Genomic DNA, 18,047 nt, shown 5'->3' on the forward strand with positions numbered 1-18,047 from the left:
TGGTCCAAACAAGACGGCGCACAGTGGGCCAAATGGCAAAAAAATTGGAAATAAGTCTACAACTTTTTATCTGTTGATTTTAGCCATACAAAATGTTCTAGACATTTGTAGAGGAGGACATAGGCTTTCAGAAAAGTGCTGTTGTTGGTCCATATCTTTAATACAGGGTGAGCTACAGGGTGTGAAAGTTGACCACTTTTGACTTCTCCAAGCTTCTGGGGGCCATAACTTTTGATCTACTCAACCGATTTACATGATTTAGGACTCTAGAGAAAGAGCTTGACAAGATCTAAAAAACTTATGCATAAAGTACCATGCCATCGTGTACTGTTAAGGAGTTATGAATTGTTTAATTTTAAAATATGAAAATTTGGCCTTGGTTTTTTTCAGTGTTTTTTTAATAACTCCGTCAATTTTAAAGCTATAAACTTCATACTTCACACAAATTATGCCAGCATATGTGTGCATAAAATACAAAAGGAATCACGTGAATATCTTTAGCGGTTTAAAAATGGCATCGTTTTCAATATGAAAAATATTTTTTTTGTCAAAAAATTGCAAAATTTTTCAAAAAAGATACTCCCATTTCCTTTAAGTTTTCGCAAACTTTGGCCATCAAAGCATTATCATTTCTTTCCATTTTCACAAAGTCGAGGTATTAAGAAAAGTTTTAAGTGCTAATTTGGCTAATTTCGATATCAAACAACACCGTTATCTTAAGACCAAAATGGCCAATTTTTTTACTAAACTTCAAAAGTTTCTCACTGGAAAAAAAGTTCCACGGGGATTTTTTCGCTTTTTTTGAACTTAAATGAAAGCTTAAAATGTTCCCAACATTTTAAGGTATGTCTCGCCATATCCTAGCCATAAATGAGATCGTAGCGATCAAAATACTGAAAAAAGTCAATTTTCAAGTAGTGCTATATTCATTGCTAAAAAACAAGTATTACGTCACATTTTATTGCAAAGATGTTAAATAAACTTTTATTTGGTAACACTTCTTCTACAAAACACAAAAAGAATCATGGAAATATCTCTATTCTATTCCATTTTATGGAACCGGCAATAAAAAAGTCAATTTTTCAAAAAAGTCGAATTTCCCAAATTTTGTTTTTGTTGTCCTAATTGCACATGACACACTATAGCCATATTTACGCAACATACCTTATCGTAAAGGAAATTTTCATACCTTTCCAACGATGTATAAAACATTTCTCAACTCGGATTCTATCTACTCTAAAATTCATTTACACTTCATTAAACTCTATATAAAAATGTCTATTTGTGAAATGGAACCTTATATGGGGCCTACACTAAAACATTGATAGATTTGCCCAGGGTTTACAATACAAATGTGTTAGAATAAAAAAAGGTCTCCTGCCAAAGTTTAAAAAAATTGGAATAAAAATATGTGTTTTAGAGCGAAAACACTTCGCATCGGCGTGCGTTTATATGTATATTAGCTACTCCCAAAATAAAAAAGCATTTTAGTTTTGTATTATTTGATTTTATTCTCTACCAAATAATCTAAGGTATCAAAATTTAAAAGCTCTTTAATTTGAATGGCATCGGGATCGTCCTTATCTATATCGTCACATATTTTTGGTAGCCATTTAGTTCTGATGCTGTATAGTACCGGATCAGACGATAACAATAAATATTGAAGTAAATCATAATTTTGGTTAAATTTGGTGCTCTTTCGGGTATTGAAAAGCCGGAACTGTTTAACATCTCTATTACGGGATTCCTGAGCTTCTTCTGTAAGTTCTCCTAACGGAAGTATGTTGTATTCCACAATTTCCTTGCCATGATGTAAGACTTTATGTACTGTCGGTGTTAAAGCTTTCCACGAATATAAATCAGATAAAATGTTTTTTGTGTCATTACTATAAGCTTCAAATTTGGTTGAATTTATCATCTTTTTGCTATTGATTACAGCCAAAATCACTTTGAATCGTCTTAGCAAGTGTTCATCAAGACCGGTTATTTTAGATGTCGATACGGGGTCCTCAAAAAACCGCCTTGCCGAGTTGCCATCATTTGTGCTTCCGTATCCGTAAAGAGGTTTATCTATTATAAGTCCCTTTTGTTTAAACTCCAACTGGATTCGATTCTTCTCTTCCTGCCTCATTTTGTGAAGATCTTGGTTGTTTCTAGCAGAGACATCGCGGTTTCCAGGGCTAGTCCGATATTTAAGGTCATACGATAAATGCAAACAATACTCCATGAATCGAATTCTACAGTGCAGGGGCGAAATACCGAAATTGAGCGCATTTTCGTTTACTAAATTTTCATCAGACTTGTCCTCGAATTGCCCATTCTTCTTGCCACAAATATTGCATCTCCAATTGGACATAACGCCAGTTAATGCGTTTGCCACCTTTCCATCGATCATAGTGAGTTGTAGTTGAAACGAAACTTTTATATTTCTTCCCAATTGGTTTATAACAATCATGGGTAATGCAGCAATTTCTTCCTTTATTTCGTTCACCAAAGATCGTGTTGTGTTCCGGTCTTCCTTTGTATACTCAAACCGAATTGGGCGACATAAATATTTTGACCCAGGTGTTCTATTTATCCATATATCTTGAAATGCATTTTCTTTCGATGATGAAGATTGGTCCTTGTACAATCTCATTCTCAATGGTACTAATGATGCCATGAAAATTGATGCGAAGTTGGTATCTATTTCTGTTTGTTGCTTATATTCGGAAAATCCAGATGATCCATCACAACCCCATTTGCTGATCAAAACCACTTCGGAATTATTACATGTGTTCAACTGTTCTTCAGTAAAATTAGAAATAATTCTAACAGCTGTATTTTCAACAAGATCAGCAAGTTTCACTCTTGCTTTTAATTCGTCCACGTATATATTTGATGGCACCATTTTCGTCCTGGTGTTGTACAATTTATGTTTTGAGGGTAAACAACCCCATCCTTTTTCACGAAGAGCCTTCCTCATTGTTGAGTATTTGTTTCTTGAGAGGCCTAGGTTCAAAATCAGGGCCAGTGCATCTTCCTCCGTGAATTCTGTAGTCGATTTTGGAGTTGGAATACTTTCTACCATTCTCTTTACCCTTTTCGGAGATGCTAATGGTAAAACATCGACAATTCGTCCAACATTTTTTGGTTGTGTTTTTAACAATGCTGTTTTGAACGTATCTTTTATTAAATTTGGCGGATGTGCCGCCAATAGTTCCTCTTGTTTTTTCTTTTTGGTTTTCTCCGTAACTTCGTCGTATGCTTTGCTAGGCCGGCCGGGAATCAGCGGTTTAATTTCAATAAGTAGATCCGATTTCAGCCACTTCTCATACATTTTGAAAAACTTGATTTTTGCGAATGAACATTCTGGCAACCTTCTCTCAAATGATTTGTAGAATTTTTCAAGTTTGTCTAAAGCGTCTTTATTTAGCCTTATTCCATATATGTGGTCCAAAGTGTAAACAAGTTCCTTAAATGACTCCGTGTATGATTTGGAATCATTTTTGATGTCCCATACAATTTTCGAAAGAGTGGAATACTTCAGTATGACTTCCATAACTTATAAATGTCCTTTACGCCTCTACAAAATATAATGAAGAAAATTTGGATTTTGTTCAAATATTTATGCAATATATTCACAATTAATGACCCATTTCAGGTATCAGACGCAATCGTAAAAAGGGGTCCAAAGTGCCTCTTTTTACTTACTCTTCTATAATTATTTACCTGGACTCGAATTTGGTTAAAAAAAATGACAATGAATTTTTTATGGGTAGGTTTTTTCACATTCATTGATACGGTGGATTTCCTGGGAATTCGACATAGCGAAACAGGTAACATTTGTCTGCATCAAATCTTAACACAAATATATATATATATGCAGGTATATTTCTAGGTTACTTTTTATTCAAAAATCATCAGCTTACATTAAAAATAGATGTAGGTACTATACAAACGCACGCCGATGCGAAGTGTTTTCGCTCTAAAACACATATTTTTATTCCAATTTTTTTAAACTTTGGCAGGAGACCTTTTTTTATTCTAACACATTTGTATTGTAAACCCTGGGCAAATCTATCAATGTTTTAGTGTAGGCCCCATATAAGGTTCCATTTCACAAATAGACATTTTTATATAGAGTTTAATGAAGTGTAAATGAATTTTAGAGTAGATAGAATCCGAGTTGAGAAATGTTTTATACATCGTTGGAAAGGTATGAAAATTTCCTTTACGATAAGGTATGTTGCGTAAATATGGCTATAGTGTGTCATGTGCAATTAGGACAACAAAAACAAAATTTGGGAAATTCGACTTTTTTGAAAAATTGACTTTTTTATTGCCGGTTCCATAAAATGGAATAGAATAGAGATATTTCCATGATTCTTTTTGTGTTTTGTAGAAGAAGTGTTACCAAATAAAAGTTTATTTAACATCTTTGCAATAAAATGTGACGTAATACTTGTTTTTTAGCAATGAATATAGCACTACTTGAAAATTGACTTTTTTCAGTATTTTGATCGCTACGATCTCATTTATGGCTAGGATATGGCGAGACATACCTTAAAATGTTGGGAACATTTTAAGCTTTCATTTAAGTTCAAAAAAAGCGAAAAAATCCCCGTGGAACTTTTTTTCCAGTGAGAAACTTTTGAAGTTTAGTAAAAAAATTGGCCATTTTGGTCTTAAGATAACGGTGTTGTTTGATATCGAAATTAGCCAAATTAGCACTTAAAACTTTTCTTAATACCTCGACTTTGTGAAAATGGAAAGAAATGATAATGCTTTGATGGCCAAAGTTTGCGAAAACTTAAAGGAAATGGGAGTATCTTTTTTGAAAAATTTTGCAATTTTTTGACAAAAAAAATATTTTTCATATTGAAAACGATGCCATTTTTAAACCGCTAAAGATATTCACGTGATTCCTTTTGTATTTTATGCACACATATGCTGGCATAATTTGTGTGAAGTATGAAGTTTATAGCTTTAAAATTGACGGAGTTATTAAAAAAACACTGAAAAAAACCAAGGCCAAATTTTCATATTTTAAAATTAAACAATTCATAACTCCTTAACAGTACACGATGGCATGGTACTTTATGCATAAGTTTTTTAGATCTTGTCAAGCTCTTTCTCTAGAGTCCTAAATCATGTAAATCGGTTGAGTAGATCAAAAGTTATGGCCCCCAGAAGCTTGGAGAAGTCAAAAGTGGTCAACTTTGACACCCTGTAGCTCACCCTGTATTAAAGATATGGACCAACAACAGCACTTTTCTGAAAGCCTATGTCCTCCTCTACAAATGTCTAGAACATTTTGTATGGCTAAAATCAACAGATAAAAAGTTGTAGACTTATTTCCAATTTTTTTGCCATTTGGCCCACTGTGCGGCGTCAAATTACAACTGACAACCAATGAAGAATTTTTGTTTACATAGAAGTTGAGAACACGCACATATTTTCTCATATTCGAGCGGAATTTACAATTGTCATTGTTTTGAGTCAATATTGAGCTTGTAAAATATGCTGTAGTACGAGTATGATGACGTTGTGTCAGTAGGTGAGTAAGCAAATTTGTTATCTTTTCAAAATGGGTATTTGAAAAGCTTTTCATCAAATACAGATTTTTATACTCACTACCATTGGATAAGGTTATTATTCTTATTATCTTTCAGTTTGTAACGAGACTTACTTTCTAGTTATGGTTTATACTTTGAGTCGATATAGACTAGTCTGAAAATTTCCTAGTTAATGGACAAATAAAACACTCTTCGTTATAAACACAATGTATTTTAAAATTTTTCCGAAAAAAATGCATAAAAAAATGAAATAACTCATTTTAATTATAAATGATTGATTCTTGGAGTTAATAGTTAATAATTATTATTATCAGCGTAAAAATCTAAGACGATCTAGCCATTTCCGTCCGTCTGTCTGTTAATCTCACTCTACAGTCCTCAAAAATAGAGATATTGAGCTGGAAGTTTGCACAGATTCTTTTTTCGTCCATAAGCAGGTTAAGTTCGAAGATGGGCCTAATCGGACTATATCTTGATGTAGCCCCCATATAGACCCATCCACCGATTTAGGGTCTTAGGCCCTTAAAAGCCACATTTATTATCACATTTTGCTGAAATTTGGGGCAGTGAGTTATGTTAAGCCATTCGACATCCTTCGTCAATTTTGCCCAGATCGGTCCAGATTTGGATATAGCTGTCATATAGACCGATCCGCCGATTTATGGTCTTAGGTCCATAAAAGCCATATTTATTTTCCGATTTTGCTGAAATTTGGGATAATGAGTTGTGTTAAGCCACTCGACATCCTTCTTCAATTTGGCCCAGATCGGTCCAAATTTGGATATAGCTGCCATATAAACGGATCTCTCGATTTAAGGTCTTGCGTTCATAAAAGGCGCATTTATTGTCCGATTTTGCCAAAATTTGGAACAGTGCGTTGTGTTAGGCCCTTCGGCATCCTTCTTCAATTTAGCCCATATCGGTCCAGATTTAAATATAGCTGCCATATAGACCGATCTCTCGATTAAAGGTTTTTGGCCCATAAAAGGCGCATTTATTGTCCGATTTTGCCAAAATTTGGAACAGTGCGTTGTGTTAGGCCCTGCGACATCCTTCGTCAAGATTTAGATCTAGACATTTTTCAGCGGATTATGACGAGAGGTGGTTTACATATATACCCGAGGTGGTGGGTATCCAAAGTTCGGCCCGACCGAACTTACCGCCGTTTTACTTGTTGTATTCCAGATAGTGTTGCCATTTTTGGTAGGTTTCTACCAAAATTGGTAGGTTTTAATTCTCTTGATAGGTTGGTAGGAGGAACTCAATTTTTGGTAGATTTTTCTAACATATCCCATGTTAATTACTGAAAAAATCGCCGGGGATAACTTGAAATTAACTCACTTCTTGTAGTTTCTGTGTATTCTTTAAGAGTGCAGAATAAAACCATGGGTGTCGAGGGACCAAATAGTGTTCCAATTACTGCTTCAAATTTCAGGAAAAAAAGGAGTTAATTCCGATATTGATTGTAACTGCGGCTTTTGCGTTTCAATACCTGGAATCGGAACACACGGGGTGTGTGGCAGCTGCATACAAATATTGTCAGATTTGGTCCACTTAATGTTGAGACGTCCATGCAATTCGCTGTAATGGCGAAAATGAGTAATAAAGGCGAACTTCTGGGCTGAAACACTAAAATCGAGAAAATTGCTCTTCTCTTCTGACTTTCTGACACCTACAATGTATCGTATATATCATCTGTCCGCCCGTGTGTCCGTCAGTTGTAATCACCCCATAGTTGAGATATAGATATAAAAATTGGATTGGATTGGATTTTTAAAAGAAAGTAAATGCATTTTTAATAAAACTTAGAATGAACTTTAATCAAATATACTTTTTTAACACTTTTTTTCTAAAGCAAGCTAAAAGTAACAGCTGATAACTGATAGAAGAAAGAACGCAATTACAGAGTCACAAGCTGTGAAAAAATTTGTCAACGCCGACTGTATGAAAAATCCGCAATTACTTTTTGGGCAACCCAATAGTTTGTCCGATTTTGCTGAAATTAATCCGAATATATCCGATTTCACTAAACTTCGTAATAACATCCCAACATCCGCCATAGAGAGTCTTAAGCTGGGCTTATCCATGGTTGTGGGTACATGTTTGTATGTTTTACCTAGTCATTCGTCCACTTTACGCTAATCCAAAGTTTATTCGATTTTTTCTACACATTCGTTGTTAATAAGCTAAGAAAAACAGGGTATTATAAGTTATAAGACTCTTGTTCTTAGTTATTTGCAACGCTAAGAAGGAGACGAGGTTGACATCTTAGTACGTGTACTCCGTGTACCCGACTTTTGCCTTTCCTTACTGGTTTTCATATATATTTTCTCATTTTAATGAAATTTTCTGTAAATACACTTCTACTTAAAATTATTTTTTTATTAAAAACTTTTGTAACTCCAAAATGACCTCAATCATAGTCCTCAAAGTTGAATAAACCTTGGCGATAATAGTAAGGATACATATCTCGTATAACCTCTACAAACAAAGGATTCCTAAGAGCCTTTAGGCGATATTGTTCACCTTCTTCATCGAGTCTGGTATAATTTTTTAAATTACAATCCTCAGTTGGGGGTAGCATGAGCAGGGGTAGATGACTCATGCAAGCAAAGAAAGCTGTTAAAAATAGAAAATATATTTCAAGTAAATACATAAAATTTATATTTTGTTTGTAAACTTGTTCACCATAAAATGTATTCTTCTTGTCGTATATATCCTGACGCAAGGCTCTTAAAGTTGGCAACCGCTTGCCATAACGCAATAGCTTCAAGCATTCCACCAGTCGTGCATAATAAATGCTTACAAAATTATCAAATTCCTTAACTCGTACCTCCTTGCCCGCAGAAATGGTTAGAAAGAATAATAGATCCATTGCAGGACTAGCCCATTTGCAGACTTGAAAATCCAGCAGAAGAGATTTATCGATTTCACCATTGGGAAAATATGAAAACATAATGTTGCTAGACCAAAAATCGCCATGGCACAGGACATTAAACGAGTTGGAGGATGGTTGCAAAGAAGCCAAAGCACATTTCCAGTATTGCTCATAAGAGGGCTGAAATTTAAGGTTTACTAAACATAAAATAGTTTGAAATTAATAAAGTGGTAGGTTCAGTGAGTCTGAAATCGGACTCATTTAGAACAAAGTCTCGAGTGGGAACCAATCACACGGCCTTTGCAATGGTAATTTCATACTCGCTACCAACTTAGTGCTTAGTTTCTGGTAATAAAGTGTTAATACTTACAAACTTCTTTTTGCATTCTTCCCCCTGGTCCATATTCCATTCACCCATGACTTGTTTGAAATTTCTTCCGATTGTTTCATAGGCTGTTTTCACATGTCCTGCACCGCGACGTATGTCCAACATTCCATATTGAAAATCTTCGTCATAAGAACCATGTTGTTGTTCATAGACAATACTGGCCGCATGAAATTCAGCCAATTTTCTCATAACACTCAGCATATGATTCATATCGCAACCCTTTTGGCGATTTATGTTTTTAAAGTTTCTTTGCGATAGATCCTCAAAGACAAAAGTTATGCGCCCATCCCTTTTCTCTGCCAATAGACATTTTGGGGCCAATTGTATATGCCATCCCTCCGACATATAGAGATTTTCAAAAGCTGGCAATATGGTGTTGTACATTTTCATTTCTTTGGGAAAATGTGCTAAATTGTTGAAAATAGCACCGCCTTTATCATCTGCCATCATGGTTTTCATGATGTACGATTTATGTTTAAGGGAGCCATCTGAAATATAATTGTCCAAGATTTAATGACATTTCTCTTAAGACGAAAATTCAATGAAAGACAAAATTTTAATATAATTTTACGAAATTTTCTCTAAACACAGAATTTCAATAAAATTTTCTCTATAAAAAATTTCTTTAAGACAAAGGCAAAAATTTTCGATAAATTACGTCAAAATATTAAATTTCCAAAAAAAAAAAATTCAAATAAAATTTATTTATCTTCTTCAAAGATTGTGTAGGTTAGTCTGGAAAGAAGCCTATGTTTCCTTCCAGACCATAGGGGGGCGGACTCTCCCCCTTACCCAAAAAGTACTACCCAAAAATAAAAGTGGACCAATCGGGACAGTATGGGACTCAAATGAAAGGTATTCAGGAGTAGAGAACGAATTTCATAATAAAAATTGGGTCCAAATACATGGAGGGCCGCCCCAACCCCAAAACCCCCTAAAATAGGGTTCTTGGACGATCATGACAATATGGGACTCAAATGAAAGGTATTCAGGAGTAAATTGTGAATATGGTCAGGGAGGAGAAATAGGCTTTATAGTTTGTTGGGGTCCAAATAACTGGAGGTCCGCCCCAACCCCAAAACCCCCTAAAATAGGGGTTTTGGACGATCATGACAATATGGGACTCAAATAAAAAGTATTCGGGAGTAGATTACGAATATGGTCAGGGAGGAGAAAAAGACTTTATAGTTTGTTGATAACGGAAGGGGACGGACCCTCCGCCTTTACCCACAAACACCACCCAAAACCAAAAGTGGACCGATCGGAAAAATATGGTTATCAAATGAAAGGTATTGGAAAATAGAATACGAATATGGTATTAAAATTTGGATCTAAGTAGCCATCGGGCCGCCGCAACCATAAATTCCTCCAAGCAGACATATTGGGCGTTCATGTCAACATGGGCCTCAAATGAAAGGTATTCGGGAGTAGATTACGAATCTGGCATACAAAATCAGATCGAAGTATAGGGGTCCCCCTTCTCTCCAAAAACGCTTTAAATCGGCATATGACCCATTATGACTATATGGGACTCGGTTTTTTGTTCCATAGAATCAAAAACGGCTGAACCGATTTTCTTAAAATTTTCACAGATTGTGTAAGTGTATCTGGAAGGAAACAAAGGCTATATAATTTTTAGATAACGGATGGGGCGGTCCTCTCCCTTACCCCAACAACGCCATCCAAAACCAAAAGTGGACCGATAGGCACAATATGGGTATCAAATGAAAGATATTGGAGACTACAAAGCGAATATCCTATTAAAATTTGGGACCAAGTACCCGGCGGGCCTCCCCAATCCAAAAACTTCTCTAAACAGATATATTCGACGTTCATGTAAATATGGGCCCCTTAAATGAAAAGTATTCGACAGTAGATTACAAATATGGCATACATAATTAGGTCCAAGTAATGGGAGGTCGCCCCATCCCCAAGTACCCCCAAATGGGCATATTAGCAAAGTGCAGCACGAATTTGATATCCATATTTGAGTCGAAATGACTGAGTGCCATCCCTCCCCTAAAAAGCACTTCTTATTACCCTAATTTTCAAAACCACCAGATCTCGGAGATTGGTAATGTGATACCTTCGAAAATTTTTTTTCCACTCTCACAGTCAAAACAAAACATGGTTTCTATTGTTGGGGTCGGGTGCCCCGGGGGCCGTCAAACCCCGATAAGAGATACTTTTTTATAGCCAAGTCCAAATGCGGTGCCGCAATGCGTCATCTCTTTGGGGAGAATTTTTTACATGACCAAGCATGGCAAATGTCGCCAGCATTAAGGGGGGATCACCACCGCATTAAATTTTGTCGGATGTTATCGCCAGAATTTGAACGCAGGCGTTCAGCGTTATAAACGGACATAGGCTACAGTGGCACGAATTCGATATACACATTCAGGGCGAAGTGTCCCAACCCTAAATGATATTAGAGAGTTAAAGAAGGCGCAGCGGAGCGGGCCCGGTTCGGCTAATATATTATAAATTTGAAAAGTTTTTAGGTTTTAACCATACTGACTCTTAAATTTTTTTTAAAATAAATTCCAACAGTTATTTGTACATGTCTATTTGCGCTCTTTTATTTTGGCATTTAAAAACTTTTCGTGATTTTTCAACATATTCAGCTCGATAATATCTGCATTTAGAAGTTAATCTTTTTAATATACAATATATATATTTTTTTAAATTTTTCTGTTTTTAAAAGTTGTATGTTTGCTTGCTATTGCTTTGTTTACAAACCTTTCATCTCTATATCCATTTGTATGCGTAACATAATCGATGTGAAATTCTCTCCCGGCGGTATGGCAGGTGTGGGTATTAGTTTCCTTATTGCTAACGAATCTGGCTCATCTTTAGCCACTATACCCTTAAAATAATCCTCATTTATCCATTTAGGTATATTGAGAGTTCCATCTGAATTCTTTATATTGACATCATGATTGGATGGCATTGTTGAATTTATGTATTATATTTTGGCAAGTTGTTGGAACCACAAGTAAGACAATACTAAAATTGAGATTACATTTTTTGTCCAATGATGTAGCATAAAAAGCCCTTAATTATAATCAAAAGCACATATGAATATTGTATTTAGTATACAAGCTTTGTGTTTTAATCAGCAATAGCTATTGATAAAAATTCTAAACAAAAGAAGTCAAGCAAGAATTATTACGAGGGTTGATACACATATTTTTGGCCTAGGCAACCCGAAGTGTTGTCAGATGACATTTCCATTGGAAAGTGTGACATTTTCTAGCATATTTGTACTCAGAACATTTGTTGTCGTTGAAACCCCTGCAACGAAATGTTGGAAAAATACCATCACCACTGGTGACAAATCATGCATCTATGCGTAAAATGCGTGGTCAACGATTTTCGTGACCACAAGATGTTGTTAAAGCGTTCCATAACCATTGTAACATGGTTTTATCCTCGCAACCCCCAAGATTTACATTAAGGGACCTACAAATCTTAAATAATAACAGACTTAGGTTAGTTTCGATTGAAAAGAGGCCCATGCCAATGGACATTCACCTAAGCTAGTAATCGGCATGTTTTACGGTCTAAAAACTAACAAGTAAAAGCGTGCTAAGTTCGGCCTGGCCGAATCTTATATACACTCCACCATGGATCGCATTTGTCGAGTTCTTTTCCCGATATCTCTTTTTAGGCAAACAAAGGATAAAAGAAAAGAACTGCTATGCTATTGAAGATATATTTAGTTATGGTCCGATTCGGACAATAATTGAGGTGAATGCTGGAGACCATAGTAGAAGCCATAGTAGAAGTCATTTCAGCCAATTCTAATAAAAATTCCGCCCTTTAGGGGTTCAAGAAATAAAATAGGGTGATCGGTTAATATGGCAGCTGTATCATATTTGACACGTATGTTGAAGGTCATAGAAGAAGCCGTTGTACAAAATTGCAGCCAAATCAGATAATAACTGCGCCCTCTATAGGCTCTTGAAGTCAAGATCCCAGGACAATTTGTATGGCAGCTATATCAAGTTACGGTCCGATTTAAACCATACTTAGCATAGTTGTTGGAAGTGGGGGGGTATACTAATTTCGTCATTCCGTTTGTAACATCTCGAAATATACGTCTAAGACCCCATAAAGTATATATATTCTTCATTTTAAGTCGATCTAGCCATGTCGGTCCGTCTGTACGCCCGTTCGTGCGCCGTCGGATAACAGTTGCGCCCTCTAGAGGCTAAAGAAATAAAATCGGGAGATCGGTTTAAGTGGGAGCTATATAAGGTTATAAACCAATTTGGACCATACTAAACATAGTTGTTGGAAGTCATTATAGAATACCTTACACAAATTTTCAGCCAAAACGGATAAGAATTGCGCTGTTTAGAGGCTCAAGAAATAAAATCGGGAGATCGGTTTATATGGTCGCCATATCAGACTATGAACCGATTTGGACAGTTTCGGAAGTCTTAACAGAACATCTCATACAAAATTTTAGCCAAATCGGATAGGAATTGTGCCGTCTATGGGTTGAAGAAGACTAGATCGAAAGTCGGTTTATTCGGCAGCTATATCAAAACATGGACCGATATGTCCCATTTTGAATCCTGACCGCCCTATACTAATAGGAAGTATTAGTATATTGCACAAATATTCAAGTGCCTAGCTTTATTCCTCCGAAAGTTAGAGAGCTTTCAACAGACGGACGGACATGTCTAAATTGATTTAGAATGACAAGATGATCAAGGATATGTGTACTTTGTTGGGTTTCAGATAAATGTTTAGATTCGTTATAAACGGATTGAGAGAATCAGTATACCCACATCCTATGTTGGAGGGTATACAATAAATATTTGTTGCATAGTGTAAACACCCTTTAGCAGTCAGCCTAAAAGTATGCTTAACAATTAAATACTTAACCTCAACTTAATATACGGAGTTATAAAATATTTTTCATAAAAATAACAATAGTCGGTGTTAAACATGACGTTAAATGAAGAAACCAAACTCTAACTTCAGAGGAAATATCAAGTGGAGAAAGTCATCTTGAAACTAGGTGTCCAAAATTTCAGAAGGAGAGCACAGGATCGGGTTCTTTAAAATCTATTCTGAATTCGGCTATTGAAACAATTGGTCTGTGAAAGTCAACTAGGTAAGTAAGTAGGTGAGGCAGGGAATGATGCTCATTCAACTATTCAGTGGGCCACTTCTGAGCAGCACGTCGACAACCTCATTACCAGTCAACCTCTCATGATGCACAATCCATGATAGAGATATGCTTTCTGCATCTTCTAACAAACCTAGACCTCAGATTACACGAGATCAGAACCAAAAGTGCCATCAGAGTGTCAATAGAGATAGTGGGAGTCTGACAGAAAAACCGCTCCAGGCTAGAAACAGTGAATAGAGCCTGGGAGATTTAGAAGACCTCGGTCAGAGAAAGGATGTGTCTCTTCAGATGAAAGTCGTATAGTCCGTGAAGATGGCGTTTTAACCGCCAGTGATGAATCATTTGTCCTATCCTGGTCCAAAGATTTGTGCTAGTGCGGATATTAATTCGCCCCTTGCCACTATGGACATATACCTAACCCAGTAATCGGCCTGTTGTGCGCTCTACATACTTAAAAGTAATCTCGATAAAAATCATAATCATTTTCCGAAATCCTTAATTGTTTTCCATTCCACGCTCCTAAGTGGTTAAGTGCCGGTGTCTGTTAGCAGCAAAAGACAGGCAATGATATTGGAAAAGCTCCAACGCCAGTTTGATAGAATTGAAAAAAAGTAAAAATATGCCATTTTGGAACGGTTAGAGATATCTCTTTGAAATTTATACAAAAAAGACCGCTTGAGGCATACAATATATCCAACTATTTCGGGGATATTCGGATTTTATTATTTATCGATCGATTTCCATTTTTATGCATGTATCGGATTGGTGACAATATTTACAATGACTTTGCTGAAGTATGCGTATTATTTGTTTGATTTATTGTTGTTAAAAAGTTTGGCAAATACATTATTTATAAGTCTAATATTGCCCCCGCTTTCAAAATTATCAACAGTTTGTTTTTTTATTCCTCAAGGTGCATTTTGAACGTCAGCTTTTGGGTTTTCTTTTTTGTCTGCGAGTGTTATTTATTCGGCTATTAATAATTTTATCACGAACAATGTGTAAATGCAAATATTTATTGATAAGGAATTTTTGCCATTTTTTTCATATGAAGTTTGATTTTTGAAAGTCAAGGCCTCTTCTGTGTCTATTTAGGCATTCCTTTTCTCTAACTTTACCCACCTTTCATTTCCAAATCCATATGTAATCGCACCATTACCGAGGTGAAATTTTCTGCAGGCGGTAATGCCGCTATTGTTTAAAGTTTTTAATTGCCACCAACTTTGGCTCATCCTTGGCCACAATATCTCAAAAATAATCCTCATTTATCCATGAAGGTATGCTTAGGTTTTCATTAGGATTGAAAACTGACGAGCTATTTTGAGGCGACACATTTTATGGATTAAAAAAAAATACCGAAATTCTAGCTTATAAGCAAACAAATTGATATTTCAGTAGCACGATCAAAATAAGACTGAACTACGAAAATTAAATTCTTATCGCTCAAACAATTGCAATAAATTGCAAATTATAAATTTCAATTTATATATTCCATTTATATCTATGCAAATTGTATTTTGGCAATTTTCGCCTAAGCTTTATAAATTGATGATTGACTGGGTAATACGACGAAGATTACGGTTGTGGGATAGAATACCAGAAACTGCAGTTAACCTTTCGACAAAATTTTTGAAAACATTTTGATTTCAACCTAATTGGAAATATTTTTTATTACTAAATAAATATAAGTGGAGGCCACAATAGTGCAGAGGTTAGTATACAGGACAGGAAACTGAATTTGAAGTCTCACAATCAGTAGCGTACCAAGAAGGCTTACAAATGTGGGGCATTGTGTAGACGGACAGTAGGCTCGAAATGGGGCCTGTATCCGAGCATAGTCTATTGGCTCTACAGAAACGTGGATGACGAAAATCTTATTGGGAAGGAGGTGAGTATAGCTTTCGGTATCATAGCGGGACACATAGGACTGCGAGCTCACTTTTGGAAAATTCGTGCGGCAAATGATAGCATGTGTAGGGCATGCGGGGAAGATGAGGAGACGTTGGAGGCTTTCGCGGCTAACAGATACTGCCACTAAGGTGAAAACACAATACGCAATCCCTAAGTTAGATATAAGTGGAGGCCACAATAGTGCAGAGGTTAGTATACAGGACAGGAAACTGAATTTGAAGTCTCACAATCAGTAGCGTACCGAGAAGGCTTACAAATGTGGGGCATTGTGTAGACGGACAGTAGGCTCGAAATGGGGCCTGTATCCGAGCATAGTCTACTGGCTCTACAGAAACGTGGATGACGAAAATCTTATTGGGAAGGAGGTGAGTATAGCTTTCGGTATCATAGCGGGACACATAGGACTGCGAGCTCACTTTTGGAAAATTCGTGCGGCAAATGATAGCATGTGTAGGGCATGCGGGGAAGATGAGGAGACGTTGGAGGCTTTCGCGGCTAACAGATACTGCCACTAAGGTGAAAACACAATACGCAATCCCTAAGTTAGATTTTCTTTTTCGAGGTTACTTTTTAGTTAAAGCGCATAACAAGCTGATTACTGGCTTAGTTGTATGTCCATAGTAGCATGGGACGGTTTAATATCCGCACCCTCTTTTCAACCTCACCTTACAAAATCGATTCAGATTTGTATTTAGCTTTCATATACATGTATATACGTCGTCCTATTTGCACATATAGAGCCGAATTTATTACAATTTTGAACATAATTGCTTGAAATATAATACGGATCGTTTTATAACTCATATGAAAACCTCCACCGATTTTTACCAAATTCGTTTCAGAATTAGATATAGCTCCCAATTTCTACTTGATGGGTAGGTGTAGGGTATTATATAGTCAGAACCGCCTGACTTTTGCCTTTTCTTACTTGTTTTCTTGTGACCTTTTTGTTTTGGAGACGCTCTTTGATTTGCGCCAAATGGAAGTGTAAGAATTTCATATTAAAAATTGGGCCAAAGTAACTGGGGAGCCGTCCCAACCCCAAAACAACCCAAAATAGATTTATTGGACGAGCATGACAATATGGGACTCAAATGAAAGGTATTCTGGGGTAGATTACGAATATAGTCAGGAGAAAGGAATAGGCTTTATAATCTGTTGATATTGGAAGGGGGCGTACCCTCCCCCGTTACCCCAAAGGCACCACCCAAAATCAAAAGTGGACGATATGGATATCAAATGAAAGGTATTGAAGAGAAGAAAGTTACCCTAACCCCAAAACTAAAAGCAGACAAAATGAACTTCCATATCAATATGGGCTTCAAAAGAAAAGTATTCTGGAGTAGATTACGAATCTGGCATACAAAATCTGATCGAAGTGTAGGGGGTCACCTATTTTTACCTATTTTAGGGCAAAGTTGCGGAGTACCTGCCCCAGCCCCAAAAACCTGTCCAAACCGTACATATTAATCGACCATGGCAATTTTGGGCTTAAATAAGGTATCTGGCAGTAGAGCACGAATGTAAAAAATGCGAAATGTCTGGATACCATCCCTACGTCAAAAAGAACCTCCCGCAAACGGATATATAGACCAATCATGACAATTGCTCAAATGAAACAGGATTTATGTACCAACTATGACTATATGGGGCTCATTAAAAAAGTTTTTGAGAGAATAGCACGAAGCTTATATTTAATTTAATAGCCAAGTATCTGGGTGGACAGCTCACTCTCAAAATAGACCCAAAAGCCGACATATTCATCCATTACAACATATCGGAGTCCAAAGAAAAGTATAAGGGAGTAGAACAGACCTTCAATGACACGAATTCGATATCCACATTTGGGGCGAAATGTCCCCATCTTAAAACTCTACCAAAACAGGATTTGTATGTCGTCCATTGCATTATAGGGCTCTTATAAAAGGTATATCCGACTTAAAGAGGGCGCTGCAGAGCGGGCCCGGTTCGTTTTCCATAAAATGAAGCATTTTGAAAAAAACAATACACAACAGGAACTTGGGGAATAACTTATGGTCGTTCCATGAAAAGAAGTGTAATTGATAAGAAAGTTGTATTTCATATGATGTAATAGAAGGCGCAGCGAAGCGGACCCGGTTCAGCTAGTATTACATATATAATAATTATATTTATTTATTTATTTTT

The 18,047-nt window shown here is 36.3% G+C and overlaps 1 protein-coding gene across 1 annotated transcript; it reads right to left on the reverse strand.

Moving 5' to 3' along the window:
- Positions 1-7,931: 7,931 nt before the first annotated feature.
- LOC106080390 (uncharacterized) lies at positions 7,932-11,774 on the reverse strand. Its single transcript, XM_059361793.1, has 4 exons — positions 11,564-11,774; positions 8,807-9,312; positions 8,247-8,616; positions 7,932-8,177 (listed from the first exon to the last, which is right to left on the reverse strand). The coding sequence occupies exons 1-4, from the start codon at positions 11,772-11,774 to the stop codon at positions 7,972-7,974; spliced, it is 1,293 nt and encodes a 430-aa protein (XP_059217776.1). The 3' UTR covers positions 7,932-7,971.
- Positions 11,775-18,047: the final 6,273 nt, after the last annotated feature.

Source organism: Stomoxys calcitrans, chromosome 2, assembly GCF_963082655.1.
Source record: "Stomoxys calcitrans chromosome 2, idStoCalc2.1, whole genome shotgun sequence".
Taxonomy (NCBI): domain Eukaryota; kingdom Metazoa; phylum Arthropoda; class Insecta; order Diptera; family Muscidae; genus Stomoxys; species Stomoxys calcitrans.